The 21,493-nt window shown below is 37.3% G+C and overlaps 1 protein-coding gene across 1 annotated transcript in view; it reads right to left on the bottom strand.

Moving 5' to 3' along the window:
- Positions 1-21,493, bottom strand: part of ADCY8 (adenylate cyclase 8) — a gene marked incomplete at its 5' end in the record, with an annotated part of 62,062 nt that overhangs the window by 2,904 nt on the left and 37,665 nt on the right. Inside the window, 6 exons of the mRNA XM_029086194.1 lie at positions 1,633-1,725; positions 8,435-8,581; positions 12,274-12,432; positions 17,823-17,904; positions 19,821-19,993; positions 21,331-21,420. Coding sequence (XP_028942027.1) covers positions 1,633-1,725; positions 8,435-8,581; positions 12,274-12,432; positions 17,823-17,904; positions 19,821-19,993; positions 21,331-21,420 — 744 coding nt within the window. The remainder of the gene's footprint in view (positions 1-1,632; positions 1,726-8,434; positions 8,582-12,273; positions 12,433-17,822; positions 17,905-19,820; positions 19,994-21,330; positions 21,421-21,493) is intronic.

Here is a 21,493-nt window from a genome sequence, read left to right as displayed (position 1 = left end):
GACAGGGAACTCCTTAGTTATTTCTCTGAGTGGGCAGTGGAGTAAGGAACAGCCATGGTTTTGGCCCAATAATGATCTGATATAATCTCATCTATTCTGAAGCCAGGTAATTCTTTCATCAAATAAATTTCCAGTCCATGGGAATGAAGCATTGCAAGGCCTACCCTGGGTCATGCAGTCCAGCCCTTTGCCATTTTCATCATCCTCAGTGTTTAATCCTGAATATAAGCATCTCCCTGGCATCACCCTGTTGTGTTCACACCATGCTCAGTCCTTGTCCTCAGCCTCACTCAGTTCACAGCTTGCCAACCTCCCTCAGCAGCACTTACCTCTTAGATGCTGACAAGGTGATAGACATATATGTATGAAGATAAGTGTATTTAAAACATACATAAAATTCCATTAGACCGTTATAGTTCAAGGAAAAGGATGAGTTAATCGGTCTTGGAAGTGCAATACATATTTTCTCCCTTTGAATTTTTACTCATATCAATAGTCAAGTGATTAGAAGCTGTATAGCTATAACCAGCTACCACCCTGATGTTCAGTTTTTCTTTGCTTATCTCTGCACAGTAGCATTTTGAGTTGGAACAAACAAAAAAATCTCATGCATGCCTAGTTTTGTGGATTTCTAGCTGTCAGCATTACTTGGTACTCTGTAGGTGGGAGATGCTCAGCTAGTTACACTCCACATGTTTTATAATGTATTCTAAACAAACAATGGAAATTTTCTAGTTTATAAAGCTCACACTAATCTGGTTTCTGCTTTTCTGGCAATTGCAATCAATGTGGGCAGATCTGATTCCCACTCTGTGGTTGATCTGGGGCAGCACACCCTTTTTTCTGGTGTTCTTCCATGGGGACAGGCACCAGTTTCCAAGCAAGACAGATTTCAGCAACAGCCAACTTCTCACTGGATGTGTTTTAGAGCCTCATCTTATTCCTTTGGAGACCCCACTTTCAGGCATATTCTTGGGTGTAATTATGAATGGATTTCTCTCATTGGACTTAGCTGAGGTTTATAGCTGTGACTGTGCATGTGGCCTCTGTGGGTGATTTTTCCCCCAGCTTGGTTTGCACCTCTGCAATGAGGGCAGTGTGCAGATTTTGGGCTTTGTGATGTTCTTCAGTTAAACTGATTTGTCTGCTTTCTTTTTGATGTCTAGTTTATCACACTGTCTGTAGATATACAGCTACATCATCAGAAAAATATTTAAATGCAACCTTACACTTGTGTTAAATATGCTGTCAGTTATTAGATCCTGTCTCTTCATAGTTTATTGGAGGCTGACAACCAGATTCTGGTCTAAGTTACAGTGGTAACTTTAGCTTATGTCCGAAAATATAGATAGACTTGATCTAGATTCACATTAGTGTGATTGAAAGGATCTTTTTTTTTCTTTCTTATAAACCTAAATTTGAGGAAAGAATCCATATGGTTCTTGTTGCGAGCAAAAGATGGCATTTCAATTCATCAAGAAGTGCAACTGTTGTCTGCCAGGAGCCCCAAATGTCTATTTTCTTTTAGCAAATACAGCTCTATGAACATCAGAAAGATAACACTAATATTCTCTAATATGAATGGTGGGATACACCAAAAGCTTTGCTTCTTAAAGAAGAATATTCTCTTACCTGTTTTTCGGGTGATAATCCTGACACGGCCATGTATGTGCTGCCAATTGTTTTAATTTTTTCAATGTCTTGAAATCTCTCTTCACCTAGTAACTAATACATATGTTAAAAACCACTGTTATTTCTGTAATTCTTAATGCAAAATGCTTCTACAGATATAAAAATGAATTATGATGCTCATGGTATCTTTCAGTTGGGTGCTGGTGCATACTGAGTTGGGACTGTTTGTGACATCGTCTGTTCACAGAGTGCATTCAAGCTAAATCTTGCTGTGCTCTGTAAAGCTGTTTGGTAAATCACATAATGGACAATATAAGATATGCATATTCCAGCCTAACTCAAACACAGATGAGTCCTGTGTTTCCTGAGGTGAAGATAACTGAAAACTGGTGAAGATAAATTCTCCATACCAGTATGTGTGAATATAAGTAGATTTGATAACTTAAAATTGTTCCTAAATCTCTTTTGGAGGAGATCGGTTTACAAATTAAGAGCTGCTATAGCAACAATTCAGGTGACGAGACCAGTGTTAAAGGGAATTCAGTCTGTTTAAAATTACCATCTTAACCATTTTACACAGTCAATGAATGAAGTTAGGTGTCTCAAAAGAACTTCTATGAGACATCAAGCCCTCTTGTAACCCATGCTTCCCTCTACTTACTGTCAAAACTAACACTGCTATGTCCATTGAGTCGTTCAGCCTGCACTTTTGTTATGTATTTTCCCCTTCTACAAAAGATACAGGGAACCAATGGGAAGTGGTAAACACCTGTATCTGTTTGGGATAGATATAGGTGTTAAGTAGGTATAAAGAACTCAGACTGAGGATCTGCAAGAGGAAGAATAAATTTAATCTAGTGACTAAAGCACTGAGCAGAGTGGGAGCGAGAGTTTGGTCCTTACTCCAAGTCCATATTCATAGTTTAACTTAGGACTTTCCATGAAACAGAAGCCAGAGCCTTAGATTCCTTGAGAGACTTAAGCAGAGTTCAGATTATGAACTCTGTCAATGACAACAGAGCTTTATGTAGGATATGGGCACTTTTCACCTCATCACAGACTTTAAAAATCATAGAATGTTAGAATGGCTTGGGTTGGGTTGGAAGGGACCTTTAAAAGTCATCTAGTCCAATCCCACCCCTGCAGAGAACACAGACATCTTCAACTAGATTAGGTTGCTCAGAGCCCCGTCCAGCCTGACCTTGAATGCTTCCAGGGATGGGGATTTTCCCACCTCTCTGGGCAACCTGTGCCAGTGTTTCACCACCCTCATTGCAAAAAAATTCTTCTATATATCTAGAATAAATCTACCCTCATTTAGTTTAAAACCATTACCCCTTGTTCTGTCACAACAGGCCCTGCTAAAATGTTTGTCCCCATCTTTCTTACAGGGCCCCTTTAAGTACTGAAAGGCAACAAGAAGGTCTCCTCTGAGCTTTCTCTTCTTCAGGCTGAACTCTCTCAGCCTTTCTTCATAGAAGAGGTGTTTCGTCCCTCTGATCATATTTTTGGCCTCCTCTGGACTTGCTCCAACAAGTCCATGTCTTTCCTGTGCTGAGGACTCCAGAACTGGACACAATACTCTAAGTGGGGTCTTACAAAAGCAGAGTAGATGTGGAGTATGTGTGTTTGGTATATTAGAAACTTCACAATAAGCAGTATGGTATTTAATGATTTTAAGTATCAATACTGTTAGGCAGTCCTGGAAGAAAAAAAAAACAGTTCACAGAGACAAGGAATTTCAAACTTCCAGTTCTAAAAGCTCAGCTTAGTTGGGATTTGAATTAAAAAAATTCTTGCTGTGGTAAGGCAAAAATTTAATGAAGCATTTTCCCCTTCTTTTAGTCACAGTCATGCATTCTTTTTCCATCTTGTGGGTTTGAGTTTCCTGTCAATTAAAAACTAAAGAGATTATTTCATTCAAAGGGAGAAACATACCAAAGGCATAACATGAAATATCCCCTGCCATTGAACTAACCACAGCATACGTCAGCCAGAGCACGGGGGTCTTGGAAGCTTTGCTATTCGTGTACAGATATCGCACCATCTGTCTCTAATGGGAGGCTACACAGCCTCCCATTGCACACAGGGAATACAAAGCCATATGGTTAATGGCTCCCTTCCAAGTCAGGAAAGTCCAAAAACTTGACCTGTTTCTCATTTTCCCTCAAACTGCCAGAAAAGCCCATTATCTATGTTTCCCTCCTACAAGGGCAGCTCTTCCAACTGCTCTCTTAAAGACAAAGATCATTTCTTGTAGCTCTGTTTTTGTGAGCAATATGAGAGCACCAGGTGTGTGGGCAAGGGGAGAAAATGGTCTTGGTTAAAAACAGCCTATATTTTCATTTCCAGATGGTTGCTGGAAGCAACAGCACACAGCACAGTAATTTAAAATGTATGATAAATATCTAAAATTACTCTTTTTAAGAAAGAACCTATTGACTGTGAAGCAATTTAGAAGAAACAATCTTAAGTTATCTTTCTTCTTCTCATTCATTATTGTTTCCAAATCTCTCTTTTTTTCCCTGCTTTATCCTGTCTGTTAGATAGCTTCTTTCCTTCTTCAAATAATGTTTTATTTGCCAATTACTTTCTTCACAGTATGACAGGGTGATATATTTTGATATTGGGGAAAGATATTCCAACTCAGTCCTAAAGCAGCTGCTATTTATTACAACATTTTAAATAGGCTTGCTAATTTACCAAGATAGTCCAGGGAACATTTTCAAACACTGGAGTGTGGTTGGTATCTGAAAAGCAACTAATGACTTGATGCCACAATTCATATACAGCCAAGGTTACATGGAGGTCAGACCCTGGGATATACACGTGCAATGAAACATGTACAAAATAGTACAGAAGAGAAGAGAATGTTCCAGGACATGGCACACAGTTGCAAAGTAATCAGTGAAGTCTGAAAGCAGGATCCTGTGTTCTGCCGAAACCTCTATTTGTGGCAACATAATATATGAAAATCTGTTGTCATAAACACCGTGTAAATCAGTGCAGGATAAAGAACATGGAGGGGGGAAAAAGCCCATGAACTAGAAAGCTCTTATTAAAGCACAAATCCCAACTGTAACATCACTAAGATATATAAATGATAGATTAAAAAGGCTAGAAAGAATATTACATTAAAAATAAATTCCTTCAAGACTCATAATCTTCAGGAGAAATGTTCCAATATTTTTTTGGTGCAACATCTCTAAGAGTGGGAGTTTAGCCCTGTATATGTCTTAAGATTACAGTCATATAAAAAATGGGCAATTATAAAAGTAGATTTGCAATGTTCATGTTTATTTTTTGATGTATGAACTGTTCCTGTCAGCACCTCTGCACTTGAGTAGAAAATAGAAATTTTTATATAACTCTATTCTATAATGATGATATACATCAAATTAAAAAAAAAAAAAATCTCCTTTTGTCAGTCCAGAAACCAACACCTCCCATTCTGCCTGAGTCCACAGGAAGCTTAGATGATTTGGAAATCGACAGATCTGTGAGCCATGAGGAAAAAAAAAAAAAATCCTGAGTAAAGGCTGTGCTTTGAGAAGAGTCAGTCCCCTCCTCCCCAAGACTGACTTTTGGACCAGGTTCCCCCTGCTCCTTAGGAAAGACCCAGTCACAACCTGACTCCTCTGTGGGCTCCTACCCTGTGCAGTTGTCAGTGGCAGGTTCTCTTACACCGTTCTCTATTTTTTGTTTGTCTGGCTTTGAATGTCTAACATAGATCCATTAAAGTACCAGCTCTTGAACGTAACCCTTCTGTTTGTAATAACAAAGAAAATCCCCTAAAAAGAAGAAAGAAATAACCCAGATGTCCTCGTGCACCTATCACATTTTCCAAACCAGCTCAATTTGTATTTTTGCCACTGCTTTCACTCAGAAACCTCTTCCTGGCCCTATGGACACAGCATTCCTACTACTATTATCTGTGTAAGGAAAGGAGGGAACTCAGTGCAGAATTTGATCTGAGATTAGGAATTCAATTCAGTCGTCTAAACATAGATCTCTAGTGTCATCTAGAGCATATTTCTCTGAAAAACCTCCAATGGCTTGCTCCAAAACAGCATGAGTTTTCTGACAGTGCAGTGTGGGACCTGACAATCTCATGTGGATGTCTTAAATCACCTAGGATATCTCAAATGGCAGCAGGTACCAATATCTTACACTCCTGTGCTAAGACTTCTGCGTTTGGGTACCTCTACAAAGGTGCTCACATGATGCTGAGGAGCTAAGTTTTCCCATGGCTAACAGATCTGCTCTGCTCTCAGACTGCACATTTGCTTCCACGGCTATATTGAGGCAGCAGACAATCTTGGCAAGAAACATAATGAAAAACAAAGAATAGTGACATCATGTAGTGTCAGTCAATACTTATATGGAAACATTACTGTCCGTGAAACACCATACCTGAAATTACACCTGGTTCCTTTTCCATGGGTCAGATTACTCATGTCAGTTGTTCTGTCTAGCATATTACCTTTCAGATTGCTTAGACAGAATAAACTAATGGCATGGCCATGCTGGAAGTAGGTTAGCAGTCAGCAGGGCATAACATAATTTCATTTACTACCCGCACCAAGAACATATCTATTATTCAACTAAACATGTCTGGGACTTAATACAGTCCCTAATTAGGTCCTTTATTAATTACAGAGCAGGTGTTAGGGGCCTGAATATAATATTGTGTTAGGGTTTTTGATGAAAACCTTGTCTTCAATAGTCTCCATAGCAGCAACAGAGTTTTGTTGTGAAGATTATATGAACGTGCATGACAAAATATCTTAAATTAATTCATAGCAATAGGCTTTGCATTAAGTTTGAGCTATAATCATTTTAATCAGATCTGGAAAGAAAAACAAAACTATTAATCAAGAAGCTGACATCTGTGCAAGATCTCAGAGATAAGAAGCAGGTTTTTATATCTATAGGGAAAGCAGTGCAGGAGCTTAGCAGGTGACAGAGCTCTTTTCATAGGAGAGTAGTTTTGTTTCCTGCTAAAATGCACAGGGATGCATCCCCTGTGAATTCTTCTGTTTCCCAATAGTAATTTTAGTATCTGACTAGTTATGTGGATAAACTCTCAATTTCGTTGTCTCTCTGAGTTTGCTAATTTTAACCCTGGTCTAGTTTTTATGAGCTACCACTCTATGAACAGTCCCTATGCAGAGACCCAGGATGAGGTCTCTCTGCTTTTCCCTTGTCTGTTTTAGGCAATTGCTCCATGGTTACATAGCTCATATGGGATGTGAGGTCCAGATGCCCCCTTTGACTGAACAAACTCCTCCTGTATTCTTGAACAGCTTTTTAATTTTAAGCTGACAAGACACTTATCACTTCTCCAGTTGATAATTTACCACAATAGAGAAATCAATTAAAAAATCCCTTGGGATAAACAGAGATCAAACAGAACATGGGTTTCTTGAGTAGGATTTTTTACTATTTATCAGCAATTTCTTGCTATCCATGTGCTGTCTCCCCTGCTGTCCAGTTTAGTCCTAATTTTGCCTTGCTCATCAGAATTCTGAAAAGGATGCCTTTTTCACACTTTCTCTTTAAATAACTTCTCAAAAAGAGTCACAGACCAATGATACCACCACCATATCCCCTTTTCCTCTCCCCTTTTCCATCTGGATCATTCCAGTCTGGCACACAGATCCAATCTCCCTGTTAAGCAGAGATAGGTTACATACTGCTTCTACCACTCAGGGAGCTCAGGAGGGCTACGTACTCCTGAAAACTACTGGTAGTGTGTAGGTTAAAATTCCCCATGCTAGGTAATTCTGGCCTTACTTTTGCACCCTACCTAATTTTAAAGTTTTTTCAAAGCTCTTTGTTGGTCTATCCTTTGTCACCTTTCTTAATTCCTCTTGGGCTCATTGCAGGACACTGTTGTCAGATCATAGGATACCAAGTATGCAACTTGCTCCTGACTTCGTCTTCACTTTCCAGGTTGTCCTTGCTTCCACCTGGCAATAGCCACATTGGTGATCTGACTTTTCTTCACCTGTTTACATTATCCCCCCCTCAGCTCCATTTCTGAAATTAATTGGACAAGATACTTAAAGAATTTATTTTTCCTTTCTATGTCCTTTCCACTGAAAATAAATAAATATATAAATAAAAATAGCTTAATCTCTGAATTCTTCAGTTTAATTGGACAAGATACTTAAAGAATTTATTTTCCTTTCTATGTCCTTTCCAATGAAAATAAATAAATATATGAATAAAAATAGCTTCATCTCTGAATTCTTCAGTAAAGCAAGCAGCTTTACTTCATTTACCTCTCTATAACATACCTGACCAGACAGGTCTCCTCAGTTAATATGTGACCTTTCATTATCTACCCAATATTTGATTCTGTGCTGTGTTTGCTTGACACTGTTTTACCCTTAGCGTTCATTGAGTCCATCCAACCAATGTCTTCAAAACAGTATCTTTATCTGCTGGGATTTAAACCGCTACTTTCCAGAACTATTGCAAGTATCTTTATCCTTTTTTCTACAGAATTAAGTCATGTTCTACTTCTAGATACACTGAAGCAGACTGTGCTTTTATTTATACTTGTTTATACTCAAGAAACTATTAACTTCAGTCTCTTTCTCACTATGTCATTCAGATCAATGTCTGCAAGTCTAAGTGCAAAAAAGCAAAATAGACAATTGTAATCAGAGTAAAAAAATCAGGCAATTGTTGGAAGCAGAATAATTACTAAAGTAGATAATTTAGGATGACATGTTTGGTATTTGGGAACTCATTATTTAAGCACTATCAGTTTTTCTCCTTTAGCTGATATTACCTCATCAAAGTCTGCAATGATTTCATTCAGCAAGCGCAGACACTCTACTCCTTGGTTATTCATCTCGGTCTGAGAATAAAAGTCAGCAAATCCAGGAATAGAAGCAAACATCACACCAACAGCATCATAGGACTGAGAGTATAATTCCTAAAAGAACAATGATGAAAAATGAGTTGAAGTAGTAATATAGGGAAGAGAATGTAATTTGCTGCAAACAAAATAGGTTTCTTTTTTTTTCCATGCATAATATCTAAGTATCTGAGGTTAGCATTCGTATATTAAGTGTTAGCCAAGTTCAACAAGAGGAGGCTGAAAGTTCTCACATTTTATTGTGGATTATATGCAGGGTTTGACCTTTCTTTGAAAGCCTGCTCTTTCTGCTTCTGAGGTCAGAGGGCTACGTCAGAAAAAATGAAATACGATGTTTCATTTTGATTTATATGTAGAACCATTTGAAGAAATTAAAGATTCATTTACAAGTATGAATACCAGAGAATCAAAACCTGTTAGGAACATAAAAGGAACTTAATGTTTGTTATTTATTGCTGTTTAACTCTAGGTAATAAATGTTTGCAGTTGACAGTACAGTTCTGTTAATTAACAGGGATCAGATAGGATCATTTGAAATGTCACAGAATCACAGAATGGTAGGGCTTGGAAGGGACCTCTGGAGATCATCTATTCCAACCCCCCTGCCAAAGCAGGTTCATGAGAAGGAGACTCCACAACCTCTCTGGGTAGTCTGTTCCAGCGCTCTGTCACCCTCTGTCACCATGTCTAATATGACCTCTTTGTAAGGAGTCCTCTCAGCACATTTTAAAGTGGATAATTTATACTTCACACTACTGCAGCTCTTTACCACCTTGTTTATTTGCAGGTTTGCATAGAGCCCTTACTCTATAGTAAACTGTGATTCTCCTAAAGTGGCTGTGGAGCCATTTAGTTGCCTGGCTCTGGGAGAGGTTTCTGCTATTAGGGTTTGGAAGGAGGGAGAAAGAGAAGTGAGGGTGATAATGGAGTTACTGGAGACAGAAACCAGCTTATAATGGATTGGACAGAGAATAAACTTCCACTTACGTAGTTATAATTCACTCTGGTACTGAATGACAGATTTATTTATGGATGGGTTCCTGTCATTATATAGGTGAAAATGTGGCAAATTCTTCTCTGAACCCAAACAAATCTTTAGGAACAAAACTAATTTCATTTTAAAAAATTGCCAAGGACGTAGCCCCCCAGCACCTGCTGGTATGCTTTTCTGGTGGCTAATATACCACAGTCACATGCATTCTCTTTTGCTCATTTATTTTCTAGCTTCTAGGATTTCTTTTATGACATTCTGACCTGGACTACTTGCTTCTCAATGTTCTTGTTAGTGTGCTTTAGGAAATTTTAGTGCTTTGCTCTCATGATAAAAGGACTTACTGCTGGATGCCATACACCAAAGGTGTACACCTCAGGCTCCTCTTCTTCCTTCATCCTGCTTCTCCCTAGAAATGCAGCTTGAGCCCCTGCCCTGCACTTTGCTGTGCTGCTAATGCTACACTTATTGGACTATTTAACAATGCGTCCTACAGTAAAAGTGAGAAAATTCTGCTAGTTTCCAAGGACACTGTAAAGCTTGAATTGAGAAAAAAGATGATTGATTCCCTTCCTGTCCTTACACTTTCTTTCACTGAAGAACATCTGCAAGGTCATGGAAGCCATACTCTAAGGACGCTTTTATTTCCTTTCATAGGTATTGAAAAAAGTAATACACCTGTTAGTTTGTGGATGGTTATGGAAAACTAGACAATGCGTGCTAGAAGAAGCGTATGTATACTCAGGCATAATCTTTCCTCAGATCATGAAGACAGAAAACAAGTGTCTGAGCCTGCAGCTGCTGCACAGTTTTTCTATTTTAGGTAAGAAGTATCAAGACAGAAATAATACATCCATGAGAAAATGCTTACAGTACGCATTTGGGAATTCATTATTTGAGAGCAGAGGAATTAACTTAATGGCCAGACATGAACTGCAGGATTGATTGTACTGAAATCTGGTAGATGTTACAGCCAGATGGCTCACGCATAAATCATCCCCAAGTATAGTCACTCTGGAAATTGCCTTACAAAAAGCAGAGGTGATGGAATTGAATTCAGTGGCAAACTATTGAAGCATCAGCAGTGATCCATAGGGCATCTGTTTGCTTTTGAAGATTATTATGCATGTGAATATATGTGAATGAATGTGTAAGAGAGGACATGTATTCCCTAAAAATCCATAATGCAGATATGCAAGAACATACTCATGGCTGGTATTGGGATTGCTCCATTTGCAATGAAGCATTTTAACCTGTTTTTTAAGTTAATTTAAATTTAAATTTAAAGCTTTCACACACACATTTTCTTATGTGGAGAGCAGTGTTTTTACAGCAGTTTAATACCCACAGAGTGTAAAATTCCTCAAGAGGCTAATTTCTAAAGTGTCTTTCTTGTAGGTTCTCACTATGTTGTCCTTCCCTTGGTGATATTTGAAATCACATCTTCAGTACACAATAATTCCTCATTGTGCAGTCTAATTCATCTGGCTACATCTATTTCCAAAATGTACAATCAGAAAAGGGTAGCCTTGATTCTTTTTTGCTGCATAATGAATAGATATATCAGTGTTGGCAACCTGAATCTTGCAAAATTTGTCACCCCTTCATTAGAAAAGATAATTCCAAAATTACATAAGAAAATTCCAGTTTCATCATACAACAGCCTTTATTCACAGATAATAATATAATATACATTTGTCTTATTTTGGATAAGGAATAAGTGACTTACTACTGTTTCCAGAAACAAATGCTGGACTTTATCCCTTCAGCAAGATCTCTTTAAACTCTTTCTTAGGAATAACGAGAGACTCCATTATCAAGCTTTTCTTTGTGTACTACACTCTTTTATGAACACAGCCACAAACTATGTTTCTGACATGGGTATTTAGTTCATTGCCCTAAAGAGGCAATGCAGGGGCAATATGAAATGGTAAAAATGTTCTTCTGTGTCTGAAAATGTGAGTGGCTCAGTTCTGTTGCAGCTTGTTGCACAGAATCCTTCCATAATAACTGGCAGGGCTGTAATACTTCTGCAGCACTGGGCTATCTTAAGGTTGTACAGGCATTCTGTTAAATTAATTTTTCTTTTTTAGGAATACTAGATTTTCATAGAATCATAGGTTGGAAGGGACCACTAAAGGTCATCTAATACAGTTCCCACTCAAAGCAGGGCCATCTAGGTCAAGTCTCTCATGGCCTTGTTCAGTTGAGGGTTGAATATCTCCAAGATTGGAGATTTCATAACCTTTCTGAGCCCCAAGGCAATGACCAGTTCCCAGGGATTTTTTTTCCTTGTACCTAACTGCGATTTTTCTTCCTGCAACTTGAGTCATTGCCTATTGCCCTTTCACATGCACAAAGAAGAGTTTGGCTCTGTCTTCTCTATAAACACCCATTAAGTAGTTGAAGACAATGATGACAACCTCTTTCAGCCTTTTTCTCTTAAGGTTGAATGAACCCAGATCTCTCAGCCTCTTGTATGTCATGTGCTTCTAATCATCTTGATGGCCCTCTATTAGACTTGCCCTAGGAGGCCCATGTGTCTCATACTGATGAGCTTCAACCTGGAAAAAAGACTCCAGATGTGGTCTTAGAAATGCAGAACCCTTTACTTTAAAACATGGTTGGGTTTGTTTGGTTTTTTTTTCAAATGTGTATCAGATACCAAATATTGGTAGTATTGTGTAATGAATCTTATAGAGAACTGTTTTTCTTTTGCTAATTAGACAAAAGTATCAGAAATAAAACTGATACATACTTCATTATCCCGATCCTTCTCCAGAAAGTGACGGGCAACATGACTGGGTAAAATATTCCGTAGCATATTTTCATTGTGCTCCCTTAACTCCTTCATTTCATTGATTTCTTCTTTTGCTTGAACACGCCACAGAAAATCCAGCCTTGCTGTGTATTCAAGCTGTAGTTCCAGAAAATAAAAAAAGGCAAAAATAAAACCTGACAAGATAAGAGTAGACATTATATTGTCATCCTGGCAGGCTGCTCCTATCATGTTACCGCCTTCAGTGTTGCCAAAGATCTTTGACTCTGAAAGAATTTTATCTCATTGCCAGAAAAATTGATTATTCCTTTGGCTGTGTATAGTGAGTCTCTCAGAGGAATCTTGGGCAAAATAATATTTGTCATATTACCACTATGGTCAGTGGCTAGAAAATGTCACTAAATTATTCTCCTTTTAAACACCTCTTTATTAAATAATGGAGTCAGACAGGAGATAAGATATTGGAATATATTGGTATGAAATAAATATGTTCCCCTTTTCATATGTGTTTCCAAATGAAATGGGTCTAATGAGAAAATAGCACAAGGGTCATTCTAAACACTTTGCAGAGACAGCTAGTTTACTTCTCAAGGATGACTGTCTTTCAGCAAAACTACATAAAAGAGCCTAACACGGCCCCAAAGCAGACTTTAAAATCTGTGGCACTAAAATGAGTTATTTCTACTGTTGGGACAAGCAGTGATTTGCAATTTAAGTATTTTAAAGATAGTGAAAGACATACTATTTGATACCCCCTCGAATACTGTCCCTGATGCATTTTGGATCCAGAGTTTGCAGTCACAATTTAGGATGTGCACAGTGGCAGTGCCTGATACATCAGTTACAAACTAAAGTTAAAAGATTTTCAGTGCTGTATGCGTACATAAGAAAAGGAAGATTCCTGCACAGCACAGCTTATATATGCATATTATATTATATATATATATATATAGAGAGAGAGAGAGAGTATATTTTTATGTGTATAAATGTAAATAAATATTCATATATACATAAATGGAAGCTCTCTGCTAACTGAAGAGGGGAACATGTCAAAACATCATGTTGTTTGCCGGAGAGGCATGTGTGTCAGCACATGGACAAGACCAACACTGCCAGAACTTTTGAGTGCCTTACACTGATGGAGAGTTTTAATCAGATTTTAAGGCAGGTAATACCCTGCTTGCAGAAGGGGTGACTTACTAAGCTACAGACTTATTGGAAATAACAGAAATATATCTTAATGCAGTAAGCTAAAAGAGAAAATATATTGTGAGGCTTGAGATACTCTAACTAGAGCTAATAATCAAACGTGCAGCAGAGAAACATATTATACCAGCAAATAAATGTTTTTCACAATTAGGAAAGACATCAAATGAATTGCCAAAAGGTGCTGGGATTAATGAAAGGGTTGGTGGTTTAAATCACCTACCAAATTGAAGTAAAGGTCAAGGCTGCAGAGGGTGGGAGTGACTAAGAGAGGGTTCAGGCATTGTTTAGTGACTCGCCTTGTCCATACCTCGTCAGCAGCCATGACCGATGGCAAACTGTTCAGAAGAAAATGCAAAGTACCTTGCAAGGGGACTGATAGGTTCGCTGTACTCCAGGGAGGGAGCTCTCCTTCCTAAAAGCTAAAAGTGAGCCTGACCTCATATAAACTTCTGAAGCATGTATACATTTTGACAGCGATTTACTTGCCCTCTGGATGCTATAGCCACCTTTATAAACAATTAATCTTTTTTTCTAGTTCTAATATTTTGATCTTCCACCTTTTGACTATTAATTCCCTAAAATAATTGCACCAAAAAAACTATCAGGAGAAGGTATTTTAAAATCTTTTTTCGACACCGTTCACCTTCTTTCTCTCTTCTTTTTGAGCTAGAAGACAGAGCCTATACCAGGTCATAACTGAATTTTATCTCTACTAGCTGATTAAGAAGGCAACATTGACTAAAATTCTAAAGAGTTCTAAAGATATTTTACAGATTGGCTTGGAGGAGGAGCTACTGGTGGATTCTGAGTTCTTTGATGCTTCAGATATTTAATGCCATTACAATAAGAGCTTTGCGAAAAACTGTAGTACAGTTTTTCACAGTTAATTTTTCCTGCTGCTGTACAGGAAAATTTCACATCTTTAAACCGAACTCAGAATAGCAGCAGCTAATCTTTATATTTTAGATAAGGCCATTCTGGTTATTTATAATCAGATTGTAACATTAAAGATTTTTCTTCCATGATCAGTGGACAACTGAGATGACACTGTCAGTTCAGAGATAAAAGGGTGTGCTACATATAACATTTGAAAATAGAAATTTTAAGAAGATGCTTTACTAAGTTCTGATATTTGTTAAAACTAACAAAATTATAGGATTGAGTTTTGGGTTAGTTTTTCGATTGTGTAAATAAATGTTCCTGGACACAGAGGGGCCAATAAAAATGACTGTCTGCAACATAAATCTTGAAATGTCCAGGTTTTCTTGCCCTGATATGTAGCTCTACAAAACACCGCTAGTTCCAATACTGAGTAAAGAAAATAGAGAGGATGTATTACACAGAAAACCCAACACTAACATTACTTTCATCCTCTAAATGCTGCACAACTCAACCTCTCTGCAGACAATTGTCACGTGCAAGGAAAGCAAAAGGTAAGGATCAGCATTTGAGGGGCAGAAGATTTGAGAAAGAAGATTTACATCCAAAAGGGACAGTTTCAACCACTGAAAACAGTCTAACTTCAGACAAAACAAGCAATGTCGTTTCTTCACCACACTAAAATCTGAATATAGAGAGGATAATGAAGAGGCCTGAAGGGTAATAGCAGAATTAGTTATGTCTCTTATTCTCTTTCAATTGGAACAATCTTCTCTTCACATTTCCTCATTCCTCCTGTTTTACTCAAGCACGAAGAACATTCAGGGGGTCATGCTTGCAGATAAACTGCTGTGTAGGGTTGTCAGTCCTTCCTTCCTTCCTTCCTTCCCACAAGGCTTTGTAGAGCTAAGCTACAGCCCTGACATCCAGACGTTATTAGGTACATAGCTGTCTGTGCCTTCCCTCTTGAAGTTCAAGTCTCTCTTTGTATCAAAGACACCCAGAACCAGAGGAGCAAACCAGTCAGTCAGTCAACACTTGCTTGGTGTAGGCAAGATCTATACTCAGATCTACAATCTAAAAGAAACCAGAGATTTTGCTCTTTGTTTTATAAGGCCTCTTTTTAGGTCTAATTGGGTTGGAGAGAGAGGAGGGACTGAGTCTGCTGTGAGCAGTTTTATTCCCTCTTTGCTATTGTTAAAACGTTCCCTTTTAAAGCCATAGCAGAAGGTTTCACTCAGGGTTAATAGGCTATTTATATTGTGTGTTTTCATTAGAGATCTATTTAGAAAAGAAGACAGTATATGTTATTGTATTTTGATCAGGTTTTAAGGGATAGTTCATGTTCATACAAAATGTTCTACTTGTTTAAAAACATAAAACAGTAAATGGACATACTTTACAACAGAATAAGTTCAAAATTACCTGCAACACTTCTGTCATGCTTTTTCTCAAGTTCAGTTTGCAGAAACACTGTGGTAAAGTATGTATTACCTGTGTTAAAAAGATGTGCTTCTAGATGAAATTGAATTTCTAATAGGAAATTAGTCTATTTAGCCTAATGTCATGCAATATTAACACAGCTACTTTTAATTATGGCTTTAGCACCACAGACCCTTGAGATTTATTTTCTGAAGTATAGGTCTTAAAGGTCTTTTCTGACCAAAATGATTTTATGTTTAACTTTAAAAAATCTCTGAGTCTGAACAGACAGTATTACAAAACTTTTTCTTGAATGAAACTGAAAATTCTAGGTGAGAAAGTGGGGGTTAACTTTAAACTGCAATGGATAAAGGATGGTAGTTAGTTGTTCAGAAAGTAAAAGTCCATAAACTTGACCTGACAGATGTCTTTTTTTTTTTTTTTTTTGTAAATCCACCTAGAATGAGTCAAGTTTTAAACTAGTCTGCTTCAGAATACTTTTTCAGTCTATGAGAAGCAAAGCTGTGCTGGAGGACATCTTTATTGGATTTACTGTGCTTCCCATCAATTCAGGTTACTGAAGTGATTTTTTTTAATGTGCTCTGGACAAAATTTTAATATATATTTTTAATTTTTATTTATAGAGAGACCTTTAGGTTAACTCTGTAATAGGAAATTAAAAAATACAAAGAAATATTCCTGGGCACTGTTGTTAGATATTGTTAAATATGAATATTGTTAAATATGAGGCCCTATGAATTTTTTAGAAGAATGTGCAGGAGTTAGCACATCTCAGGGATTATTTCCAAGGGTAGTTTTAGTGCCGCCGTGCTGTTTTACAGAACAAGAAAGATTAATAGGATGGAAAAAGACTGTGCTGTGCTAACAGGCCTCTGTTAAACATTCCAGATCAGGCTTAAGTAGAAGACAGATATTTATACTCAGAACTGTGATCCTGAAGAGCATTACCTGGATTCTGCCTAATCCTTGCTCTACCTAAACACCTGTACTGTTTTCTTTCTTAGTACTTGCTCTCACTTTAGACGATTCCCAACCCTTTGATTTGTATCTTTGTGTATGTTAAGAATCATCGGGCATATTATAAGGCTTATCACAAATTTGGAATGTTAAATTAATGTTTGTTGCATCTTTTTCCTAAATGGGCTTTGATAAAGGGATGTCAAAGTACATTGTTTTCTGTCAAACTTAAATCTAGGCACAAAGTACTTTTCTTCCCTTGCTTCCCCTACTCTTTCCTCATTTCCTTAAAAAAAAGACAAAACAGAAGAATATTACTAGAATAACCTCTAGACTTCAATCTAGAGGTTGCCAACCAGAAGTGCTGTGGAGAAAAAACCCTGATGTAGGTGGCTTTTATTCAATGTATTTTTTGTTTTAAATCTGTATTTGTCATGCTTCACTCTCCCTGTGCACTGTGTGTGGATACTCGAAATACCTGGTTTCTCAGTTCCTCCTCAAGGATATAAATCCTAAAGCTTTGAGACTCCAAAATCCTGGTTAGGATCTAGGTCCATGTGAAGCAATTCTTGCAAGTGTTCCATGACCCCAAAAATTTAGTTTTGGTGCTTAATTGCAAATTTTCCTAATTTCCTCAAATCTGGTGTTTTTCCACTATTTCACAGGAGTTTTATTATTTACTATTTGTTATTCACTTTCTTCCTTTTAGTTTTATGACTAATCAAGTGCACTGAAGCAGTCAGATGCCACTGGAATTGTACATGTACCTAAGACAAACTGAGTCTCGTTTGTCCCTTCAATTTCTATTAGAAAATGCAATATTGTGTATTGCTGAATTTAATATTGCACATGTTTTTAAGAATGCTAGGCAGTGTCAGATGTGGGTTTTCTTTAATCAGATTCTACATATGATTTATTCAATTGTTAAAGGTCATATGTTCAAGTGGATAAAAAGGCAGTTGGTATTTTGAAAGTAACTTTTGTCACATCCTGCAACTACAAGTGATATAGGGAATGGTTAAAACAAATGTTTGCATTACCTGCTGACCATGATAAAATACGGCTAAAAGGAACATTGCCATCAGTAGTAAAGATGCCTCCTTTGTACCCAGGAAGTCTGTGCTGGAAAAAAAATCAGAGGTAAAATAGAATTATTGACTTCTTACTGTTGTAATTGTTCAGAAGTTTAATTTTATAATGCACTCTGGTACTTTTTGTTGTTCTTTAAAAAATCCTCTGTATTTGAAAATTTAACTTAGCAAGAATTAGTTTAAGAGAACATCAGTGTAATTATATCTAAGAATAAAACAAAGTCTAGAACCTGAATCCATTTTCCATAGTAATTTTGAAAAAAGATCAGGTGATATTTGTGAGAGGAAGACTCCTGTGTCAGAGAAATTAAAAACAGAGCAGAGCTTGATGGAGACTAACCCAAAAGGAAATTTTCTGAGAGTGCTAACTGAACTGACTTGGAGAGTCTAAAGAAGACTTTACTGTGAAGAAATGTACCACTATGGGATAAGTCATAGTATTGAGCAAAAGACAAGTAAGAAATATCTTTGTCATCTTTCAATATTTTAAAATTCAAATTTTTCCCATTTTGAACTTATCTGAAGTACAACCTCCCAAAGATTTTATTTCAGAAAGACCTACACTGGCTAAGGACAACAGCCTCAAAGGTCTTAGTTATGAACTCATCTGTTATTGCATATTGTGGTAATGTAGCTAGAGCTGTAAATATATGACATAGATGAGCTTCGTAGGCAGTTGCAAAAGCTTTTATTCAACTAATTGATATAGCTAAGAAAACATAATTTTCTGGGCACACAGCCTTGAACCTCATGCTCCTTAATGTCAGAGCTGAAATTCATGTCCTTATCCAGAGTGCAGAGCATCTTAGCTGAGTTCCTTATGACCTGGGCTGTTGGTTAGTCTAGAGGATACTCCTGGCTCTTTCTTACTCTTCTGTGATAACAGTCACTGGAGAATTTCATTGACACAGGGAATAGAAACTACTCTGAATTCTCTAAGATTTTCACATAAGGAAGAATCTTTCTTTGCCATTCTTGATTAGTGACAAAAATTATAAAGACAATTATCATCATTTTCACTTCTATTTACTTAGACAAAGTACTACTTACTGCCATTTGTCATGTTTGCTGGGCTCTGCTGTGAATATGCTATAGGTCATATCATTAGTCTATAGGAGCATAACTAGCATTAGAAAAAGGAATTGCATCCCAAATCTTTATTACCTTGCTACTATAGGAAGCTAGCAAGCAAAGCATGCAGACCCTTACTATGTGTGAAGACCTGACTGCTGTGAGAACTAACTGCACTGCAAATCCACGCTTTTCTGTCATCCTGAGGAACTTCATCTGGCACAAACTTACAAGCACAAGAAACTGCAATACTAAATTGCTGAAATATCAAAGACTGAAGAAATGTTTTTCTGAATGAGCTAAATTAATGCTTCTCTACATTCAGTTATTGCAACACTTGATGAACCTCTGACTCTGCAAATTACTGTAGCTTTTCTATCCTCCTCTTCAACTCTTTTTACTGGGAAGGAAGACTGGGAGGAGGAGTCTCTCCTTCAAATGTCCTCCTACAAAATAGGATCATCCCTGTATTTTTTATATCTTTCACAACTACATGGTATAGTTCAAAATTCATACAGTTAGAACCGTGCCCCCCAGAATAACTATTCACTCTTATTTTCTTAAATTGAGTTTAGTTTCAGTCAGTATCTCTGGAGTTCTCAAGAATAGAAACAACCAACGTACATGCATTGCAATTTGTATTTTTAGCACCATGAATAGACTATGGGAGACATAGGAGATAAACCCTGCTTAATATTTAAATATTCTGATGAAATTAACAGGCCTGATAAAGAATCACTCTCTCTTTTTTTTTTTTTTTTTTTTTTTTTCCACTCCATACTTAGTTATGGTGCTATCCAATATGCATATACTCTGGTGAGACTTGACCCATTACCTTATTAAATGCAGTTCCTAAAGGGAGCTGTGAACACTTACTCTCCATTGTGGTTAAAGTTGTCATATTGCAGAAAAAGGGAAGCATAAATGGTCTCAGTCAGCAGAGAATAGATCGCAATCATGATGAGAAGTACTGCCAGCTTCAGGACAGAGTTGAGGCGAAGAAAGACTGCACAAGTCACCATTGCCAGCACACCAGTGAAGACAAAATACTGAGTAAAAAACAGCAGTGGTTACTTTCAATGATCAGTGACTACATATTCACTCCATAAGTATCTATAAAATGATCAAATTGTGCTGTACTTCAGTGCTCAGTTAAGTCTTCTTAGTGTACAGGGTTTTGCTAAAATAGAATGTGAAATTACAAACTCTCTATTTTGCATGGCACCTCTATGTTAGCAGAAATCCTCTTCTGAGTGTCTATGGCATTTCATGGTGTTAGAAGGGAAAGGGCATCCTGTATAGTGAAAAAAGGAATGGGTGAAGTACTGCATGTAGTATTTTTCTAAATAAAAGTAAACTGAGAAGAAATAATTTATATTCCTTTGGATTCTGAACTCCCACAAGACCCATATTAACCAGGATGTGAGAATCATATTCCTGCTTTAATCCTTTTCCCATGCTACTTGAAGAGAGGTTAAAGCCATAGCTTTTGGTGTTTCTTTTTTTTTATTATTTTTAACATTTTTATTTTTAATATTGCAGGTCCATCTTAGTTACATTGCTCTCTTAAAATGTAATGCCTAGAAGTTTTATTCATATTTCATTTTATATCTCTTTATTGTCTTATTTTTCTCAATGATTGATCATATGTCAAATGAAATTCACACAGCTGATGCTGGATGTAGAGAGACAATCATGGCCATGAGCCATTCAGATTTAAAATAGCAACATCAACACCCACAGCTCAAATGTAGTTTAAATTAACTCCTATCATACAGTTTTAGGAGAAAGAGAATTAATTTTTCTGAGTACAGTTTTTCTGTAGTACATTTCCTCTGTAGGAAATTCTGCATACCTACAATTTGAAACATACTGCTGGCAGTATCGTGATGCTGCCATGTGACTTTCTAAGCAACCTACTTCTTTTATCTGCAAGTGACTGACCCATTGTTTTTGTTGCCTGCTTGCTCATAAAAGATTTTTTTTTCTCCAAATGTACATTTAAAATAACTACAGCAGAATGGCTGCTGGTTTTGCTGTGTAAGAAGTATTAGTCTCCATTAGCTTCATCTGAATTAAATAGTGGTTTTTAATTGCACTAGGTTCATTGAATCACTGCTGGATGTGTTTCCAGCACACAGGTTCTGTATGAAGTTCAAAGGTTGAAACTTGGTTGCAATGCCCCGTTAGACCATAAGATTAATTCCTTCTGTAACCTGCCTCTGCTTTTTCTATCAGCATATGGATAGATGCAAAGGTTCAGCTTCACAGTGTTGTTGTGGCACCTGACTCCACCAACAGACCACAGGTCATTGATTCCAGGTAGTGGTTGCCACGTAACCTTTGTGGATCTGTGCCTTAGATTCAAAAGTTCCCTCAGAAATACCTCAGGATAGGAACAGATGTCCGTAAAAGATGCAGATGAATTGAATGTCTGGTTCTTCAGCGCTACTGGTTTGTCAAAATCACACCATAGCTGTGAAGAAAGAAAACAAAATCAGGGCTATATTGTGCACTGGGAACTAAGTGCTTGTGTGGATGCCTGTCTG

This window comes from Antrostomus carolinensis, unplaced genomic scaffold, assembly GCF_000700745.2.
Source record: "Antrostomus carolinensis isolate BGI_N321 unplaced genomic scaffold, ASM70074v2 scaffold3740, whole genome shotgun sequence".
Classification (NCBI taxonomy): domain Eukaryota; kingdom Metazoa; phylum Chordata; class Aves; order Caprimulgiformes; family Caprimulgidae; genus Antrostomus; species Antrostomus carolinensis.
This window is presented reverse-complemented; position numbering and strand designations above follow the sequence as displayed.